This window comes from Hibiscus syriacus, unplaced genomic scaffold (assembly GCF_006381635.1).
Source record: "Hibiscus syriacus cultivar Baekdansim isolate YM2019G1 unplaced genomic scaffold, ASM638163v2 tig00111540_pilon, whole genome shotgun sequence".
In the NCBI taxonomy this organism is placed as follows: Eukaryota; Viridiplantae; Streptophyta; class Magnoliopsida; order Malvales; family Malvaceae; genus Hibiscus; species Hibiscus syriacus.
In genome coordinates, this window is record NW_024063114.1 from 1,189,411 (window position 1) to 1,211,678 (window position 22,268).

The window sequence follows — 22,268 nt, forward strand, 5'->3', positions numbered from 1 at the left end:
GAAATCGGAATAGATATAATAACCTGCAATTTTAAAACAAGTGTATGCAATTCAATTAATCCCAAAACTCAAATGAGTCCTCAATATTTCAAGATTCTCTAAAACAATCCTAATGGGCAAAGTTTTTGAAAAACTTTTGAAAAATATGGTTTTGAGAAACAATATATGTATAGTTTTTCATAATAACAATATAATTTGATCAAAACACAATAATTTGAAAAATAACATTTTTTTTTATTTCGAAAATTTTAAAAAAATTTGAAAAATTCTTGTGTTTTTGATGAAATTAGTTGTAACATCTAGTTTCTAATCACTAAATAATCAATGCCCGATCACTATTTCAACCTAGAACTAATTGAAACTAATCATATGTTCAAAAATAATGAAATAAAGAGTTTAGAAAAATTTACCTTGAAATATGAAGATTGAGTGGATTTAGATGTTGTTTGCACGATTTTAATGATTCCAACAGGTTTGGAAGATGATTTATGAAGCAAATTCCGATTAATATCGTTGATTTGAGGCAAAAATGGAGATTTGAGGGGTTTAGAGGGTGAGAACGGCGGAGAGAGAGAGGAAGAGGGTTTTTGGAGAGTTTGGGGTTATTCTGCCCGATTTTAGCAGAACCCCAGGGGGGTATCGATTCCCCTGTGGGGGGAATCGGTTCCCCTTCAAAGGGGGAATCGGTTCCCTCAAGGGGGGAATCGATTCCCTCTGCACCAAAATGCTAAAATCCGAATTTTTAAGCACAAAATGCTAAATTAATCTTTTCTAGTGGTATTGACAACTCATATATCAAACATTAATTATGTTCAAATAATTAAATTAATCTTTAATTGATTTTTGAACATAAAATTAATTTTCATTAAGAATCACAAACTCCCCCTAACTGATAGCAAGAATGCAATCAAAAAATATAAGCATTTTTCAAGATTTATTAAAAGTGCTAAAATTATTTTAAACACTAAGTGAAGATAGATTGGTCAAACCTAATTCTCTCCTAAGTGTCCAAAATCTTTCCTTGTCTAAGGGTTTTGTAAAGATATCCGCTAATTGGTGCAAAGTATCAACAAATTCTAGAACTACATCTTCCTTAGTGACATGGTCTCTAATGAAGTGATGTCTTATTTCAATGTGCTTAGTTCTAGAGTGTTGGATGGGATTTTTAGTGAGACAAATAGCACTAGTATTGTCACACTTGATAGGAATAGTACCTACTTCAATTCCATAATCAAAAAGTTGTTGTTTCATCCATAAAACTTGTGCACAACAACTACCAGCTGAAATGTATTCAGCTTCAGTGGTAGATAATGCAACACAATTTTGTTTCTTTGAAAACCAAGAAATCAGCATATTTCCAAGGAATTGGCAAGTACCGGAGGTGCTTTTCCTATCTAATTTGCATCCTCCATAATCCGCATCAGAAAAAGCATGCAAGCTAAAACTAGAGTCTCTAGGATACCAAAGTCCTAAACTAGGAGTGTCCTTAAGGTATCTAAAGATTCTCTTAACAGCTAGTAAATGTGATTCCTTAGGACATGATTGAAATCTAGCACATAAGCAAACACTAAACATAATGTCCGGTCTACTTGCAGTTAGATAAAGCAAAGAGCCAATCATTGACCTATATAATTTAACATCTACACATTTACCTCCTTCATCTAAGTCAAGTTTTGTTGAAGAGCTCATTGGAGTGTTATGAGGTTTCCCATTTTCCAGTCCAAACTTCTTGAGCATATCTTTGACGTACTTAGCTTGATTAATGAAGATGCCATCTTTTCTTTGCTTGATTTGGAGTCCCAAGAAAAATGAGAGCTCCCCCATCATGCTCATCTCAAATTCACTTTGCATTAGCTTAGAAAATTCTTGACAAAGAACATCATTAGTAGAACCAAATATTATATCATCAACATAAATTTGAACTACTAATAAATCTTTACCTTTTCTCTTTAAAAACAATGTAGTGTCAACCTTTCCTTTTAAAAAACCTTTTTCAATTAAAAAATTTGACAATCTTTCATACCAAGCTCTAGGAGCTTGTTTTAAACCATAAAGAGCTTTTGTCAATTTTAAAACATGATCCGGAAAATTTGAATCTTCAAAACCTGGAGGTTGTTCCACGTACACTTCTTCTTTTATAAAACCATTTAAAAATGCACTTTTAACATCCATTTGATATAATTTAAATTCATTGAAACATGCAAATGCTAATAACATTCTAATTGCTTCCATCCTAGCTACGGGAGCGTATGTTTCATCATAGTCTATGCCTTCTTCTTGAGTATAGCCTTGAGCAACAAGTCTAGCCTTGTTCCTCACTATATTACCACTTTCATCAAGTTTATTTCTAAAAACCCATCTAGTACCTACAGTAGATTTATCACTAGGCCTTTCAACTAATGTCCATACTTTACTTCTCTCAAATTGATTTAATTCTTCTTGCATAGCCATAATCCAATGTTCATCTTTTAATGCTTCTTTGATGTTCTTAGGCTCTATGCATGAAATAAATGCAACATAATTACAGATATTTCTAAGAGAAGATCGAGTAGTTACCCCTTTTGATAGATCACCTATAATTTCACCATCCTTGACATAGTTGTACTCTCTTGGAAAAGATACTTCCCTTTCTTCAATGGTTGGATTCTCGAGGGGATCATGAGTTTCCTCATCTTTTGTTTCTTCCTTTGATGATGATTCTCCAACGTAATGTCTAACGTCATTTGCTTGTACAATACCTACATCATCATTAACAGAAGAATCCTTCCTCGGAAGGGGATTATCATCGAAAACAACATGTATAGACTCTTCTACAACTAAAGTTCTTTTATTAAATACACGATAAGCTTTAGAATTTAAGGAATAACCCAGAAAAATTCCTTCATCACTTTTAGCATCAAATTTACCAAGATTTTCTTTACCGTTGTTTAAAACAAAACATTTACATCCAAAAGGATGAAAATAGCTAATGTTAGGCTTTTTATTTTTGAGAATTTCATATGGAGTTTTCTTTAAAATTGGCCTAATCATTACTCGATTTACAACATAACAAGCGGTATTTGTGGCTTCCGCCCAAAAATATTTTGGCAAATTATTTTCACAAAGCATGGTTCTAGCCATTTCTTCTAAAGTTCGATTTTTCCTCTCAACAACTCCATTTTGTTGAGGGGTTCTAGGTGCTGAAAAATTGTGGCTAATACCGTTAGAATTACAAAACTCAATAAATCCAAGATTTTCAAATTCAGTTCCATGATCACTTCTAACACTAGTGATAGAGTAACCTTTTTCATTTTGGATTATTTTTGAAAATGTGATGAAATTTTCTAATGCTTCATCTTTAGTACTTAAGAATAGAACCCAAGTGTATCTAGAATAGTCATCTACCAAGACAAATGCATATTGTTTTCCTCCCAAGCTAGTAGTTCTAGTTGGCCCAAAAAGATCTAAATGGATCAATTGTAATACTCTACTAGTTGATACATCATTAATAGATTTAAAAGAAACTCGTTTTTGTTTTCCTTTAGCACAAGCATCACAGATTTTATCATTATCAAATTTAAGCTTAGGCAACCCTCGAACTAAATCACCTTGAATTAGCCGTTGCAAAACACTCATACTAGCATGACCTAGTCTCCTATGCCATAACCAACTATCATGCTCATCCTTAGCAACTAGGCATAAATTAGTCATATCAATAGAATCTAAATGCACCATGTAAATGTTTCCTATTCTATGACCAACAAGCATAATCCGATTAGATGCAATGTCAATGACTTTACAACCATTAATTTCAAATAAGACATTGAATCCTTTATCGCATAATTGACTAATACTCAATAGATTATGCTTTAATCCATTCACATATAAAACATTTTTAATTTGTATGGAAGAGGTATTACCTATTGTACCAATACCTTTAATGTGACCTTTTGAATTGTCTCCAAAAGTCACTTCTCCTCCATTTTTGGCGTTAAGCTCAATGAACCGGCTTTTGTCTCCGGTCATATGTCTTGAGCATCCACTATCAAGGTACCATGAGTTTGAATTTGTTTCCCGTGCCTTGTAGCAATGCTCCTTTCCCTACAAACATAGATTAATTTTTGATTTTTGGTACCCAAATTCTTTTGGGTCCATATTCATTAGTTTCCAAAATCCTAGTTCCCTTAGGTATCCATTTTTGTAGGATATCTTTATCTTTAGTAGTAATGAGTCCTTTAGGAACCCATATACTTCTAAATATTTTACCATTTAAGGTTCGTTGAGGATTTCTATGATTGTAGTTTCTAAAATCTTTTCTAACAAAGTTGGATTTTGAATTTTCTCCTTTTTCAAAACGTTTTGTTCCAACTTTTTCAAAAGAGATTTTAAGATCATCAATTTTCTTTTGATGATCATCATTGACCTTTGAAAGTAAATTTTGCAAATCTAAATTTTTCTTTTCAAACTCTTCTAGTTTGATTTGCAAATCTTTAATTTTACTTTCAAGATCATTGTTGGTTTTGGATATGAGTTTATTTTCATTTTTCAATTTTGAAACATCATTTTTATATTTTAAAAATAATTTCTCATAATCCGAAGCCAACCCATTATATTCCTCTAATAGCTCATCATAAGATAAATCATCAAAATCAGATGAGTTAGAGGTTACCTTAGAATCTTCCCCGAATGCCATCAAGCACAAGTTTGCTACTTCTTGTTCCTCTTCATCGGAACCTTCTTCATCGCTCCATGTAGCCACATGAGCCTTGTGCTTATTCTTTGATTGACCCTTTTTCTTCAATTGTGGGCAATCATATTTGACATGCCCCGGCTTTTTGCATTCATAGCAAATGATTGGGTCCTTCTCTTTTGGTTCATTTTTGAGGCCTTCGTTTCGTTTGAATTTTCTTCCTTGGTAAGGTCTCATCATTTTTCTGAACCGTTTGGCAAACAATGCCATTTCCTCGTCATCATCATCATTAGAATCACTCTCATCTTTTGTGGATTTGAGAGCAACTCCAATGTTTTTCTTCTTCTCCTTCTCCTTTGGTGTCTCTTCAACTTTATCAAGGTCCACCTCATCTTCAAGCATCATCTCATGAGTGAGGAGTGAACCGATAAGTTCTTCAAGAGTTAAGGACGATAGGTCCTTAGACTCGATGATTGCCGTCTTCTTTGATTGCCATGATTTTGGGAGGGAGTAGACTAACTTCCTCACAAGCTTTTCATTTGAGATGATCTCTCCATATGATTTGAGACCATTGACAATCGTTGAAAATCTATCCGTCATAGCTTTGATGTCTTCATTTGGTTTCATCCTGAAATTTTCATAGCTATGCGTTAGAATACTAATTTTTGATTTCTTTACCTCATCTGTACCTTCATGTGTGACTTGAAGTTTGTCTCATATTTCTTTGGCGGTTGTACACGATGAAACTCTTCCGTATTCATCTGGTCCAAGAGCACAAAAAATAATATGGATGGCTTTGGAGTTGAGCTGGAACATTCTTGTATCTCCTTCACTCCACAACCTTGGATGAGTGAGAGGTTTGATGTATCCTTCTTCTACAGCATTCCATGCTCCCATGTCACTTGCTTGAATGAAGTACATCATTCTATTCTTCCAATAGGCATAGTTAGCTCCATTGAAGAAAGGAGGCTTGTTGACGGGCATCGAATCAAGACCGGAGTCGAAGTTTGAAGTGGAGGCCATTGATGACTTTGTAATCGATGTAACTCTTCCCGGATCGACTCAAGAGGCGATTAAACCTTCAAATGAGTTAGGCTCTGATGCCAATTGTTGAGTTAATCGAATGACGAAATTGGCCAAGAGGGGGGTGAATTGGCAATAAAAATTTTGTGGAAGCTTTTGCAGAAAATTGAAAGCAATTGCACAGCGATTTACAGTGGTTCGACTTTCTCAAACAAAGTCTACGTCCACTACCTTAGCTATCCACACTAAGGATTTTCCAACAAATTCACTAATTTGTTCTTTCTTTTGAGGCCAAAGAGATAACCTTACAATTCCCTCAAGAGTATACCCCAACTCTTGAGAACACTCTTTTCTCAAAGAGAAGATTACAAATTTGCAAACTTACAAGAAAACCTCACAAGGTAAGATGTTTGCACAATTCTAGAACAAAGAAAAGAACACTCAAAGATGAATACAATTGAGCACAAAAAGTGTTCTTGAAAGCAAAATGAATATTGAATGAAAATGGGCTTGAAATGCTCAAACTTGAGGTTTGATGCTTTCTCTTTGATTCTCTCTTGATTCTAGTTGCTTGATATTTCTTGTTATTGATCAATGGCTTCTAAGCTTGCTTAAATACACCTTGAATCACTTCTGAACGTTGGGGATAATTAGAGAAGATATTATAGCCGTTTTAGTGTGAAAACATTTAATAAAACAGCTTGGACAGTGGGGGGAACCGGTTCCCTATCATAGGGAATCGGTTCCCTAAGTGTAAAATTCAAATATTTCGACCGTTGAACAGGGGGGGAATCGGTACCCCCTTGGGGGGGAATCGGTTCCCTCCGAGCATTCTGGAAATCTCGGAGCCAAACCATTCAGGGGGGAATCGGTTCCTCCTATGGGGGGGAATCGGTTCCCTCTGAGTATTCTGGAATTTTTGACTTTGAATTGGTTCGAAATACTTTGTAAAATATTTTGAAATTGTTTTATGATTAAAACTTAATTTTACACTTAAGTAAGGATCAAAAATGATTTTTGAAATATTTGGAGTAATGTTTTGATATTCGAATAGTTATATCGAATATACTTAGAAAATCATTTGGAAAATCTTAAAATCCATTTAACTTAATTTGTTATATCGAAATATTAAAATGTTTCAACAAAATCGCTGTGCAATTTCTTTCAATTTTCTGCAAAAGCTTCCACCAAAAGTTTTATTGCCAATTCACCCCCTCTTGGCCGATTCAGTCAATCGATTAACTCAACAGGAACCATCGTCTCATCTTAAGCAGCCAAGCATTCTGGTGGAGGCTTCAACGCACCGGTGAGCAACCGTTCAAGCCGGTGACTTCTTACTGTGAGAAGCACTTGCTGCTTCCAAAGCAATAAATTCATTTCATCAAGCACAACATTAATCTTTTTGTTAGTGAACATCTTGATTCTGTTCGAAAGTGATTGTGAATCAACAGCAGCCATGAACAACGAAACTTCTTGCAGCAGAAACAATCTCTCCAGGACTTATGGTGATTGATACCATGTTAGATGAACGATATGAATGATCATTGAAGAGTAATATTGCTCTATGTTATTCATAGTACTTACACCATTATATACAAGTGATCCATAACTACTTACAACAACCTAACAACTTCAGCAACTAACTGCAACTAACTAACTGACTACACCTAACTTCATATCAGCTTATACATTTGCACACTAACTACATTCCATACTAATAATAAGTATAAAAAATTTGAATCGTAAGAACAAGCAAAACTAAATAAATTTGTTTGTAAATTATTTTTTATTACGTTCAATAAACTATATAATAAATACATCAAGCTATAAATAGAAAATGTCAAAAAAAATTCAAAAGACCCCGTATTAGATTTTTAACCTACTCCATCTTGTAAAAAATTAATAAAAGAATAATTAAGTGGAAAGAAAAAAATTAAAATACCACATCATGATCTCCCTTAATTTTTTTAATGATGAGTAACAAAAAAAAACAAAATGCAACATTAAGTATGATTTTGTAAAAAAAATAATGATAACATGACCAAAATAGAAATAAATAATATGTGAATGACTAAATAAATAATTTATCCTTTTAATTATATGAATTTATAATTTTGGAGGGGCCATAGGTAGGTGCCCCTTTTGCCCAGGCCCAAGGATAAGCCTATTTTTCGGGAATGTCATTATGTAACACTCCAAATTCCGGGTTAGTAGTTTCGAGTTTACCCGAGAGGTAAGTAGATCCCGTAAATTTCATAATTTAAGTTATTGGGTTTAATAAGGTTGGATTTAGGCTCAATTAGCCACAAAATTGAATTTTTAAATAATAGACAAAATTTGAAGGACCAAAAATGTAATTATACCAATGAATATCAAGTTTCACGTGGGCTTCTCGTTTCTCCTCCATTTTCTTCATTTTATCTTCTTCCTCATTTCCCTCTCCAAGTTCTTTAGCAAGGTAAGATCTTGAACTCTCTTATAATTTGTTTTTGTCCTAATAAACCCCCTAACAACCTTATTTTTGAAGATTCAAGCTTTGAGTTTTATTTTGCATGAAAAAGAGGAGTTTTCATCATCCAAGCCTTGAGGAGAATGATTGCTAGTTAAAGGAAACTCATTTCGGGTTTCTAAAATTAAGGTAATGTATTTTTAATCCTTCGGAGTATTAAGCTTTCATAAATTACAAGTATTTGCTAAGATTTGTGTAGTTGAGCATATTAGAGTTTAAATTTGATTTCAAGATTAAAAGACGTTTTAAGTGTTATTAATGTGTTTTATGACACCTAGGAACCCTAGTTAACTCCCAAAAACTTCAGTGAATGATTTAGAATCAAACTATGGCTTTTAGGATGATTATCAAGTGTTTCCAGAGCCTAAAAACATCCATTCCAGGGTTCGAGTATCGATACTGGGATGAACAATATCAATATTGGTTAAATTGGGGCAAAAATTAGGGATTTCAGGCAAAGTGTATCCATACTTTCCAAGAGTATCGATACATTAACCTAGAAGTATGGATACTTTCCAAGAGTATCGATACTTTCAGCAACATAATGCATTTTTGGTACCAATACTTATGGAGGTATTGATACTTGACCCTAGGATATCGATACTACAAGTAGAGTATCGATACTACTCACTTCGAATGGTTATATTTGACCCGTTTAAGGCCCGTAAGATCTAAGTATGATCCGTCATAGAAGACTTAGTCCGTGAGGGACACAAATGACCAAGCATGCCTAGAAACACCCGTAAGAGCAAGTTATATCAGGAGTAACCATATTAAGCGTAGTAAGCCAAAGTATCTTTGAACGAGGACAAATACAAATAGTCATGACCGAAGATCGTTACAGGAGACATCTGACAAGTGGTACGATGTTTATGTCAGATTCGGTGGTCACAAAAAGTGTGAGTTTTAAGGATATTAATGAACCCGAGAAGAGTAAGTCGTATTTTTTAGTTCAAGAGGTTTTGAAGGGAAGTACGATAAGATCGAATATAGTACCACTACTCAGTAACATAATCGAGCCAGATATCAGGCTAGCCAATTTCTCAGATAATAAGTAAGCTTTCGGATAACGTTATAGATGAGAGAACGAGCGAGATAACAATTAATATGACTTTGACTTCGCCTTAGTGAGTCCAACTATGTTAAGGCATAATCAGGTTACCTTAGTTGCCCTAGTGGGGCACTATCAATGCGGGAGACACTTCAGGGCTAATTAGGGTGCGAGACCCGAACACTTGTGAGGAGTGGGTTAAAAATATCAATATCATATGGCCTATGGGCTTTATATATGCATGGTTAGTTATGTCAGTTCAATTCAATTGGGTAAGCTTCTGATGCACGTAAATTCTAGTGAGACCAAGCCAATGCTTCAGATTGTGTGAGAATTTTACCAATGCTAGGTGACACTTGGTTCCCCTCAGTGATATACCTTATGGTTATGTGAGAACTAGGAGATCATCCAGTATGTTTGTGGGAATTACGCATATGCTATGTGACACCGGGGTTCCCTCAGTAACTAGTGTCTGAGAGCTATGTAAGAACATATAGTAGTCAGATTTGTATTCAAATAATGCACAATATGTTAGGATTGCATTCAAATAATTCACATGTGCATCAGTGTCACATTAAGATAATATATAGCATGTTTAGTCATTAGGGTTAGAGACACTTTCGAGGTGTTCTCATGGCGAGGCTCTTAGAGGAGGACTAAGGGAAGCGTGAGACTCTTATACCTGAGGTAGAGCAGCAAAGCCTAAGTAGGTAGCACTAGATCTAGGTCATACATGTACCTAATGCTTAGTGTCATGTCTTCAGTATGCTTTTGTTTATGAATTCTTATGCTGCTCTAGATTAACGATTATACTGTTGGGCTTTATAAGCTCAACCTTCGGAGGTTTTTCGTGGGCAGGTTTCTAGTTTGGGCTATTCGTTGAGCACCATCATAGCAGGACTTTTAACATCTCCAGTAGAGTATTATTTTGTAGCTTTAGTGGACATGTATATTCACAGAACCTTTCTTATGTATTTGAGTTGTAAACTTCAAGATGTATTATTTTGTTTTAAATTATGTGTCACAGAGCTCCGATTTTGTAAAATGATTTTATAACAGTTTTATGAGTGCTTAATTTAGTCATTATTTTATTGTTAATTACTCCTTTATTTGTCGATTTATATTGCTAAGTTGGGCGTTTTATATTTTTTTTATAGGATAATGGATTCCAAAAACTATGCTAAAATGGACGAATTCTGTAAGATTTTATTTTTCTGGAATCAATACTGAACCAGTGGGCATGACTTCGCTAATGTGGTGACAAGTTAGCATCTTCTAGAAGATCAAGTAAACATTTTCGTGCAAGCAAAAGACTAAGCATCCAGACGTGAATTTAGGATTTATCTTTATTTTGGGGATTTATTTCAAACAATTATGAAAATTATGTTTTGTAATTTATTAGAAATTATCTTTGCAATTTTTTAGGAATCATCTTTTAGGGTTTTTTGGGTTTTTGAGCACTATAAATACCCCTTGGGATAAGCATCAAATCAACATTCACATCTCGAATTCTCTGAATTTCTTTGTTCTTTTTTTTATTTCTTTTATAAAGTTTTTACTTATTAAGGTTTTTTTATTTTTCTTTTAAAATGCTAAGTATGATTTCTATCATAATTAGCTAAGTTTCTCATAGTCAAAGGCTGAAGCAATGACTCAATTCCGGTCATGATAATTGAAAAGCACGTAATACCCTTTGGGTTACATTCTCAGTTTTAGGGAATCAAGGATCGGTAATCGACCATCCTTTTATAATCAAAATGATTTCAAATCAAAAAGAACTCGTTGACTTGTTAGTCGTTTTGATTAACAGTCAGGAAGAATGATCAGCTTGTAGCACATTCGACTTCATGGGAACACACTGAGCGGTGATCCGCTATTGGGAACTGAGATCGAATTCGATTCTCAGTGAGACACTATCCGAGTTGGGTTTTTCCAAAGCTTTAAAATCGAGTGGCACTAATAACGATTATCGCGATTAGTCCACATAAGGACTTACAATCAAAGATTGTTTTGGATTGTCGGTTCAATTGAGAGAAAAACAAGTTATAGGGGTTGGACCTATAGACTGTAACTGATATGAATCCAAGGCTAAAATCTATTTCGATGATCGACGAAATTTGAGACAAAGCGAAAGCCGAAGGCTGATATTTACAATTATAATTTTATTTCAAGTTTACTTTATTTCAATATTATTTTCTTTATTTTTCAATCAAACAAAATCCCCTTTTTATTTTCTTTTGCAGTTCACACCTAAGTCCAGAAGCAAGAATCAATTCATCGGCAATTTCATATTCCCTGCAGATCAACCCTTACTCTCTCTATACTATTTTTTATTTAATTTTTGTTGAGATTAAGGCAAATTTTATTTGACAATTAAAACGATGCGTTGTCATGGTTATTTATGTTGTATTTATGATACTATTTAGTATGTTTGAAAAGAAAATAAACATGTTTTGAAATTCATAGGTTGCCTCGGTAGCCCAGTGTGGCATTTTAGGCCCAATCGGGTTTAGGGTGTTACATTTAGTGGTATCAAAACATCAGGTTGAGTCGGTCCTAAGACCCAGTGGTCGTTTTTAGTAAGGTGTCAGTGAATACATACCCCTAGGTACTTAAAGTACTTGTATAAGCCTTGAATCATGATGGTGCTTCTTTCTTAATCTGTGTTGTAGGGCGTTGCGATAGCCGATAATTCTGAGCATGGTCTTAAGGATACGATGGAGAATCGAGCCTCTCATTCAATCAGTGCCAGTGAAGAGTTTCTGCCTAGGGCAGAAGATCATGAGGTCCCGTTAGACGCTGGAGTTGCTAGTTGTAGACTGAAAGTGAAATGTATGCTTTATACAGTGTTAAAATTGGTCTAGAATGAAACGACAGTAGTGGAATTAGTGAAACATATAAATAAAATGGTGAAATTTAAGCAATTAGCAATGGAGGGCAAGTAAATAGAACAAATTGTATGGGTTGAAATCTATTAAATATAGAATTGTATAGTCCATGCTGAAATAATTGAGGTTTAATCATAAATTAAAGTTCAATGAATTATTTGTTTATTTCTGAAACAATTTATCGGATTGGATTAGTAATTACTTGTGCTTGGGTCAATCAACTTTATATATATATATATATATATATATATATATATATATATATTGAATCTTTCCGTAAAAAAGAAAAAGAAATGAAAGAAGAAACACTCAAATACGTTTTTTTTATTGGATAAAATAACAAAGAAAAAAAGTTAATGGATAGACTCAAACGATAATAAACTTAATATCGTTTAAGTATGTCTTGAGTTTGAGTTTTATGTATAAAAAAAGTTTTGTTGAGAATCGGAAGTGCAACAAACTAACAAAATCAAGGAAAGAAAGAAACGACAAACATAATTTTTATTGAACCCATGAGAACGGTAAAATTTTAAACAAGGGGAATTAACCCTAGCTTATCTCTACTTTGGAGGCTGGGGCCTTGATGTAAGCAACATGGGCTGCATTTGCAACTCTTGTAAGGGTTTTAAGGTCATAAGCCATCCAGCACCTTGAATTTTCCTGGTTGTAAAAGTAACCCATGCACTTGCTGTCCTTGGTACATTTCTTGCCACATTCTTCTTCTTTTATGGCATTCCCTCTGGTGTAACGAGTCATGAAATGATCAACCCCTTCAAGCTTGTAATAGTAGAAATCCTTGTCGTTGCAGCTCGGTAACTTTTGGACATCGCAATCTTTACTCCAACTCATCAGCCCGTTCGGCGACGGGCAAGCCACACATTGGCTGTCATGCACTTGCTGTCCTTGGTACATTTCTTGCCACATTCTTCTTCTTTTATGGCATTCCCTCTGGTGTAACGAGTCATGAAATGATCAACCCCTTCAAGCTTGTAATAGTAGAAATCCTTGTCGTTGCAGCTCGGTAACTTTTGGACATCGCAATCTTTACTCCAACTCATCAGCCCGTTCGGCGACGGGCAAGCCACACATTGGCTGTCCTCACAAAGCCCGAATTTCCCACATCGTTCCGGCAATTGGCATTCATCGTCCCAAGATGGATTTCTATTGGAAAGAGAGAAGGTTACATCCCATGCACTGTCGTATACGTGTTCATAGAAGGTGTATACCTTAATGTTTCCATCCATTTCGAGCCGAAGAAACGAGTACGTGCTGTCGTAGTTGGGTCTTCCGATTCTAAGAGTCCCTCCAAATGAAGAATTAGAATGATACTCTAGATTTAGCCCATAGGAACTTAACATATTCTAAAGGACCCTTTCTAATATTCGAACTTAATATTTTTTATCAAATATTCTTTAATTTTTAGTCTTCTTCAATCTCAATCTAACAACAATTCTATTTATTTATTTATTATATATTCAAAATCGAGCTATATATCATACATACATTCAATATTTTTTATATTTATTCCCTTTTAATTGTATTTAAAGTGTTTTCTTGATAAAATAATAAAAAGAATATATTTTTACAAAATTTAATCATTTTTTATGATTTATTTATGTAATATTAAATTAATTATTCAAAATAATGAAATATAATTTCATAAGAACATATTTTTGAGTTTTCGATCGGTATCCATAAATGTCCGAGGCGGTTGTGCTCAAAATCCACACTTTCACATGATTTTTAAAAAAAATGTATCATCTCGATAGACTGTCATGTTTTCAGACAATTTTATAGTAAAATTACACACAGGCATTCTTGACTCTGACTTTGTCTTCTTCCACCAAGTTAACGCCAACCTTCAAACCTTACGACTTCCTTTATGCCCTTAGGGTGCGTTTGGTTCACGGAATGTAAGATTACCAGTGGGAATGTAAGATTACCAGGGAATAGGATTACTGAAAATGTTGTATTTTGTGTTTGGTTGGCTTAGCAGGAATGTAAGATTACCGTGTTTGGTTAAAGGAATAAAAGATTATTGGAATGTATATTTAATCAAATTGTCCTTATTATATATTTGTTTTCTTAACAAGTTGGAAAATATTTATATATTTTCTTTAAAAAATTTAAATTCATAAAATTTATATAATATTTTTTACAAAATTGAAAATATAAAAATGTTTAATAAAAGGGTAAAATTTTATTTTAACCCCTGAACTTCATTTAAAATTTTAATTATAAACTTTTTTTTTTGTAAATCTAAAATAGTTTAAGGATAAATTTGTAATTTAATATTCGTAGAATTTTTATTATTCAATGACAGAAGAATGATATTTTTGAAAAAAAAATAAGGACATTTTAGTCTAAAACGCTGGTAATCCAATAATACCTAAAGAAAGGGAGATAATGACATTCCCGATAATATACCCCAAAAAATCCATTATTGGTAATCTTACATTACCGGAAATGGGATTCCCGGGCTAACCAAACGGGAGAATGTGGACTTCATCACATGGGAATCTCACATTCCCCCCTCCAAACGTCCCTTTAATCTTTTTTATTCCTAACTAGTTTTCGATAATTATTATTTTTTATTAGTTTGAGTGTCAATAAATATTCAAATACTCATGTAATCAACGTGTTGGAACTCGAGTCTTTTATCTATTGAGATGTTTGGTTCGTGCTATTTATATCAATTATGTTTATATAATTTAAGATTCTTTTTCTTGTAGTTGGATGGATGTATCAAAGATTTCACTATAGCTATTTTTGTTCCCCGTGTAAGTATGAGATATCGATTTGTAGGGCATTTCCATTAGGTTGGTCCATGGCAGAAAGCTGCAGGTCTGGTTTTCAACTCGAAGGGAGTGTCAAAGGAAATTATGGCGGCCAACCAGCTGTAGACTAGATTACATGCATCTCCTCCCTCTCATGAATCTTGTTCAAAAAGTAAACGCCTTATCCAACCTAACAAAAGAAAACCTTAATGATGTTGAAAAATGAACTGCTTTTTAGTTAGAATATATAGAATGAGGACCAGAAGTGGAAGTATCACATTAAAAGTGTAACCAAAGTAGAGGTGCTAATTATATTTTATAGTGAACAAAATGCAAAACAATATGCAATATAAATATAATATATGGTATGCGATGAACACCATACATCTGATCAGAAGAGAGAGAAGCCATCCTTAAGACTACAATAATGGCAAGTCCATTGAATGTGGAGGCTGCTGATCATGTTGTAGTTCACAAGAAACCAGTGGAAGGTGTTGGAAAAAAGTTATGGATTTCGCAGAGGCTAAGATTCAAATTTTGTTTGCGGTTCCATTAGTGTTATCCAATGTTTTTTCCTCCTCGATTACTATTGTTTCTGTCATGTTTGCTGGTCACCTTGTGAGGTCGAGCTTGCTGCTTCAACTCTCGCCAATTCGTGGGCCGCCATTACTGGTTTTGCTTTCATGGTAACCTCTCAGTGTAACCTAAATCCGGATGATGTTCTTGTCTGAAATTTTGTTGTTTTCAGGTTGGTTTAAGCGGAGCACTGGAGACCCTTTGTGGTCAAGGATTTGGTGCAAAAATGTACAAAATGCTGGGGATTGACCTTCAAGCTTCCTTCATCATTTCATTCCTTTTCTCCATTATCATATCGATTCTATGGTTCTTTACTGAGTCAATCCTTGTTCTGCTTCATCAAGATCCTGAAATCTCTAGAACTGCTGCTCTTTACATGAAGTATTTGATTCCTGGTTTTGCTTTTGGTTTTCTGCAAAACATGCTGAGGTTTCTTCAGACACAAAGCGTAGTTATACCTTTGGTCGTGTTTTCTGCCATTCCATTCGGTATCCATTTTGGAATCGTTTACAGTTTGGTAAACAAGACAAGTCTAGGTTTCAAGGGTGCTCCCATGGCGGTTTCAATATCGACATGGATATCGTTCCTTTTGTTAGCTATGTATGTCGTTTTCGCCGACAAATTTAAGAACACGTGGAAAGGATTGTCTGTTGAATCATTTCAGTACATCATACGGAACTTGAAATTAGCCCTTCCTTCCGCAGCAATGTTTTGGTGAGCATTCAACCCGAATCATGCATGTTCCAACCATTACTATCCAATATTTGTATTGGACATACATACTTACATACATGCATATATATATATATTGATTTAAATACTTGAAATCTTGTGCCAGTTTGGAGGGCTGGGCTTTTCAGATTCTTGTGTTTCTAGCTGGTTTGATGCCAAACCCAGAAATAACAACTTCACTGACAGCAATATGGTAGGCTTTTCTGTTTTTATATGTAAATACATTTCTCTTATCCATTTTTACAGAGCTTCAATCATGGCGGATGATTGTTCTCTTGATACCATATGCAGTGTAAATACCGAGAACATTGCCTACATGGTCACATATGGTCTTAGTGCTGCAGCAAGGTTAGTTTTCTTGCACTAAATTGGATTTATTTTACTCGGTTCTGCAGCCCTCAATTATTGCTTTTTTCACAGCACAAGAGTGTCGAATGAGTTGGGAGCAGGGAATCCAAAAAGGGCAAAACATGCTATGATTGTGACACTCAAACTCTCTGTCCTTGTTGCACTTGCAGTGGTCCTTAGTTTAGCCCTGGGACACAATGCTTGGGTTGGTTTATTCAGTAATAGCCATTCAATAATCAAGAAATTTGCAGAGATGACGCCATTGCTTCTCGTCTCAATAGCAATTGATGCCATACAAGGCATCTTATCAGGTTCAAAACACATCATATATATATATATATATATATATATATATATATATATATCAAAACTCGTCTTAATTATGTATTAAACATGTTCATTTCGTATTCTTATATTGTGTTACGTGATTGAAATTATCAAACGTGATTTAAAATCATGTTGCAGGGGTTACAAGGGGATGTGGTTGGCAAAACTTGACGGTCTTGATTAATATAGGGGCTTTCTATTTCTTTGGCATGCCAATTGCGGTTCTTCTTGGATTTAAATTTAAACTTTATGCTAAGGTAAGACAATTATGTGATTTATAAAACGAACCCCAATTTTATCATTAATTTTTAAAATTATAATTAGACATCCTTTTGATTAAATATAACTATTATAATTTTTATTAAATATGCTATAAATTGTGTCTTCTCCAACTTAACTATTTTTTTCATTGTGATTTATTCAGGGTTTATGGATAGGCTTAATATGTGGTCTATCATGCCAAGCTTGCACCCTTATGCTGATTATATTTTATAAAAAATGGACAAAAATTAATCTTTCAGGCAAGAATAATAATGAAACCCAAGCTGTTTAATTTCTCTTTTTGTAACATGTTCCATTTCTTCCTTGTACTATATTTGGATTGGAATCAGAAATAGTTGGCCATAACGTTTCAGATTACTGGACATGCTTATAAAATTCTATAAGACTGAAATATATGATAATTTGAAATTTTTAAGGAGGCAGTCGACCCCATCGACTCCATGTCCGTCCTAAGTACAAGTACCGTACTATAAAAGCTTAGTTTAAGGATGAATAATCAAACTAAAGTCCAGTTAAAAGAAACAAACAAGTTCATTCAACTGTATAAAGCCAACAAAGATACACGAGCATCTACAAATTGATAATTTAAAGAAAATGGAGACTTACTAATCAACAACTCCACGTAAAGCAATTCTTGAATTACTCATTTCCATTCGGATCAACTACATGAGATGATAGAAAAGCTCTTCGAGCAGGCACAGGCCACCATCTGCTAAGACCGAATCCGAAACCGGATTTCGATTTTTTATTGCATGTGTCCCTCACTTCATCATAAAGAATGGTGTAGTTTGAGCTGCTAACGTTCCTAGAATAGCAAAATCTACCACCACGATAGTTATATGATTGTTGGGTACTCGCCACTCCACGGACAACCAGGTTGTCCTTTACCACCATAACACCCTTTCCATTCTGTAAATTCTGGAGTGAACTGCTCGGTGAACCGGCACCAGCGTCGTTGAACTTCTTCTCGTTAAATCCCAATCTGACATTAGCCACAGATAACGAAGTGCCATTTCCTTGATCAATTTCGTCGGAGTACATGTAGAAAAGAAACCTCTTGAGAGATTTCTTTGATATGGCATTAGGAGCCGGATTGTTCACATTAACACTATCATTAAAATGGGTGATCTGATTTATGATCTGCAGACTTTCATTCACCACCATGGTGTTACCATAACTTAAATCTTGAGTGGCTTTGGTTGTGACCTTCCCGTAACTGGACGTTACCCATCCCGTCGAGGATATGAACCTAGTCGTATTCGTAACGAACGTTCCATTTAAACCTTTAAAGTCTAACACAGAAGACACACCGAGAGGAACAATTTCATACTGCAAAACCTTCCCTTCGGTCTTCGAGCTCTTACTATCTAACCATAGATGCAAATTGGCATCAATATACCACACATTCAAGGCATTTGTAACACTAAAGCTTAGGTTATGGAGTTTTCCATCCAATAGATTCCCCAAAAATGGGGTGATTTCGATATCGTAACTAGGGAGATCGAACGAACCGATGGCACTAATCGGTCTCCACAAGAGGGGATTGATTCCACCGGTGAAAACCACAGTGAAAGGCCAAATAGCACCAACAACATCACCATCCAAACCAACCACGACTTCCCTAAAAGGTCCATTCCCTGCATAACCCGTAAGATTATTGGCAGCAATGTACTCATTCGGAAGATTTCCATACCAAAACTCATCATTCTCATGAAAGGACACATACACTTCCAGTACTGCTCGATTTACATTCTGAGGAATTTCGAATTCCTTCACTTTCACATCACCGGCATTCTGAATCTCATACCACAAACCATCATTCAATGGCAAATCTCGCGAAAAGGGTATAATCAGATCAGCCTCAGAATCAATTCCAGACCCTAAATTCCTCCTCTTTTCCTTAAAAAGATCCATTTTTTCCACAGCAGGGTAAAAATAAAGAGTCACATTGACATGGTAAACACCGGTATAAGTTCTATCGACAAGATTCCCCAAATAAACGGTAAAAGTTTGAGTCTTGTTGGATAAAAGCAAGGAAGAATACCTGGTGATATCCTTTTGGACAGTCCAGAAAATACCAGTAGCTCTGGGTTCAGCTGTACAGCTCCTGAGGAGTTCCACTCCAGATAACCAAACCCCGAAGATCCTATCGAATTGTCTTCCTTTACAAGTGGCATTCCACTCCAGGACAATCTTGGAAAATTCCTGAAAGGGGCAATCAGATGGGAAGTTATAGTCAGCCAAAACAGGGGATTTACCATAAGTGAAGCCGAAGTCGTGTTGAAGAAGGGTGAGGGAACAGGGCTTGGAGTGGGGGACTTGGATGGGTTTGGTGACTTCGAAAAAGAGAGTGGGTGGGATGGTTTCATTGGTTGATGGTGGCTGGGAGAAAAGGGAGGATCTGAGGAGGGTTTTGGAGTTGTGGAGATTGGCTTGGCTGAAGAAAGGGTCGAGAAATAGAAGGGGAAGCAAGTACAACAATGGGTTTAAAGTGAAAGAAGCCATGGATGGTTTGGCGGGCATGGAGTAGAGTGATTTGTTGATGTTGCTGCTTTCAAAACCTACGCAATCAGATTCATATGGATTCTGCAGAATCCAAGACACACCCAAGAAGGGTTAACTATACACAAAACGACGTCATATTGCTTAAATATATTATTGAAATATTGAAATTTGAAGGGATTTGAAATCTAGGTACCCATGGAAAAAGATCTTAATCCTTAACCATTGGGCTGCCTTGATTTTCTTGTTATTTTTCTATAAAAATTTTAAAAATTTAAAATTCTAGTTAAGATTAACTCTAAAATTTTAAATAACCTAAGGACTGAACCTAAAACTTTTAACTATATTTTCTCTCTTCTCCACCGAAACGTATCTGCAACAGTCGTTGACGAGGGAAAGGAAGAAACAACCGAGCTAGACAGTAGATTCTTCTGACGAATTGAGGGTTTATCATACGATGAAAAAATAGTCTGAAAAAAATATAAAAAAGGGAAACGAAAATAGATTGATAAACAACAAGTACGAGTAAAGCACAAGGGATGAAAGGCAAACTAGTAACACACACAAACTCTCTCTCTCTCTCTGCTTTAGGTTTCTCTCTCCCTTTTATGTTCTATCTCCATGACAATAAGACTGAATAAAACAAAAATTCCTTAAAATTTTAAAAACAAAGCAAGTCAAAACAATCAAGAAGGCAAAAATATTCACTGTTTTTTTATTCAAGCTGTGAAGAATAAAGGCATGGATTTTCTGCATGACAATGTTGTTATTATAAGGCGACGGATAAAGAAGGAAAGCAAGTATTATCACTGTAAACTACCCTGATAAAACTGGTTTAGACTGTGATTTATATCACATCTTGTTCTTATTGGGTTTTTTTAAAAGAAAAATTAACTTGTTCTTGTGAAGATGCATCTACGGATAGGAAATAGTGTTATATAGTGTTTTTGGGTGGTTTATAAGGCAACAATAAGATGGGAATTGTTGAAGAAAAGACTAGTTGGAGCTTGCCCTTGTTCCTATTCTGCTTCTGAGATATTTTTTATTACAGTTTTGAATTGCTATTTCTCAAGCTTAATTTGTTCTTATTACGGTTTTAAAGCACAAGTTAAGGTAGCCTAATGGTTAAGCATTAAAATTTATTTCTATGCGTTTAAATCCACTCAACTACAATATTTCAATATTTTTTAAAAGCAAAACTATGTCATTTTGTTTGTATTGAGCTCTAAATTAGTTGTGTCAAAACGTCGTTTTGGTGAGACATTCACGTCAGCACCGTCACGGCGTAAAACTGTCATGTTATCGTGTCATTATATCATTAAGGACATAGTAGTATAATTGCACTTAAAAGTAAACGTTATTATTAAAATTGACAAAATTAAAACGTTGGTGGTATAAACGAGTCAGCGCTTAAATGTTGGTGGTATTTGAAGTAGTTAACCCTAATATAAAATTTTAATAATCAAACTATGTTTCGAAAAATGTTTTAATATCTAAATAATTTTTGTTAAAAATAGGTGCTAATGTTTTTCAATTATATTTTTAGGTATTTATCGTTATATATATTTTTTAATTTTTTAACTTTTTAAATTATAAAAGTATTTTTTAGAAAAGAAAAAAATAAAAAGCTTAATTTATTTATAAAAAAACTAATTTTTTTTTACTAAAATTATAAAAAAGCTTTAAAAAATTTAGAATTTCTCATTCCAACACCATTATCAACTGATGTCAGTCATCTTCAGTCATTATCTTCACCGCCGAACGATTGGGTTCTGATCATAATTGCATGGTGGTGGCGGTGTGCCTTATAGACTTCGAAATCGACAAAGAACATCGACGGTGACTTAAAATCTAATGAACCTTTGAACGCTTCTCCACTGCAAACGCTGGCAGATTACGACAATAGGCTAACGAGAAGTTGATTGGGGTCAACGCCGACGTTGATGACGACGGTGGTGACGATTACGGCTAACTGGCTTACGGCTATGGGATGGTGAAGGGAGAAGCGGGGAGAGAGCACGGGTTGCTGTTTGGTTTTTGTTTTTTCTAAATATTTTTTTTATATTTTTTTATTTTTTAAAATAAATTCTCAAAATTACTAAAATGTGACACGTGTCACTTAACAAAGATTATTAACGTCGATTGACGTATGAACACCTAAAAATATAACGTTGGAAACATTAAAGACATATTTTTAACAAAAATACTTTAAGCACTAAAACATTTTTTCAAAACTAGTTTAGACGCTTAAATTTTGTATTAAGCCAAAAGAAAATTAGAGTTTAGTCAAACTGTAAATTAAACTAAATAGACGGTAAGTTATTTAGTTTTTTATTCATTTACAGTTTAATTAATTTTAATTTTAATAGATTTGATTAAATTTAAGTTTAAGTTAAATTCTTAATAAGTCGAGATAAATTATTTATATTTGACTTGAAAAACTTATTAACAACTTAAAAAATAATATATTAAAATTTTAATTTTTAAAATTAAATTATTAAAAAATAAAAATTTCTTAATTCTAACTTGGAATTTGTGGTAAAAACGTTTCAATGGATTTGCACCTGAGCACATCTAAATGCTA

The 22,268-nt window shown here is 34.4% G+C and overlaps 2 protein-coding genes and 1 pseudogene across 2 annotated transcripts; 1 reads left to right on the top strand and 2 right to left on the bottom strand.

The window, feature by feature from the left end:
• Positions 1 to 12,988: 12,988 nt before the first annotated feature.
• LOC120164627 (EP1-like glycoprotein 4) lies at positions 12,989 to 13,498 on the bottom strand. The gene has a single exon (XM_039174304.1). It carries the CDS (start codon positions 13,496 to 13,498, stop codon positions 12,989 to 12,991), a length of 510 nt encoding a protein of 169 aa, XP_039030235.1.
• A 1,469-nt stretch (positions 13,499 to 14,967) lies between these two features.
• Positions 14,968 to 17,453, top strand: LOC120164628 (annotated as a pseudogene).
• Positions 17,454 to 17,697: 244 nt separating this feature from the next.
• On the bottom strand, positions 17,698 to 19,748 carry LOC120164492 (peptide-N4-(N-acetyl-beta-glucosaminyl)asparagine amidase A-like). Its single transcript, XM_039174196.1, has 2 exons — positions 17,816 to 19,748; positions 17,698 to 17,777 (listed from the first exon to the last, which is right to left on the bottom strand). The coding sequence occupies exon 1, from the start codon at positions 19,703 to 19,705 to the stop codon at positions 17,822 to 17,824; it is 1,884 nt and encodes a 627-aa protein (XP_039030127.1). The 5' UTR covers positions 19,706 to 19,748; the 3' UTR covers positions 17,698 to 17,777; positions 17,816 to 17,821.
• Positions 19,749 to 22,268: the final 2,520 nt, after the last annotated feature.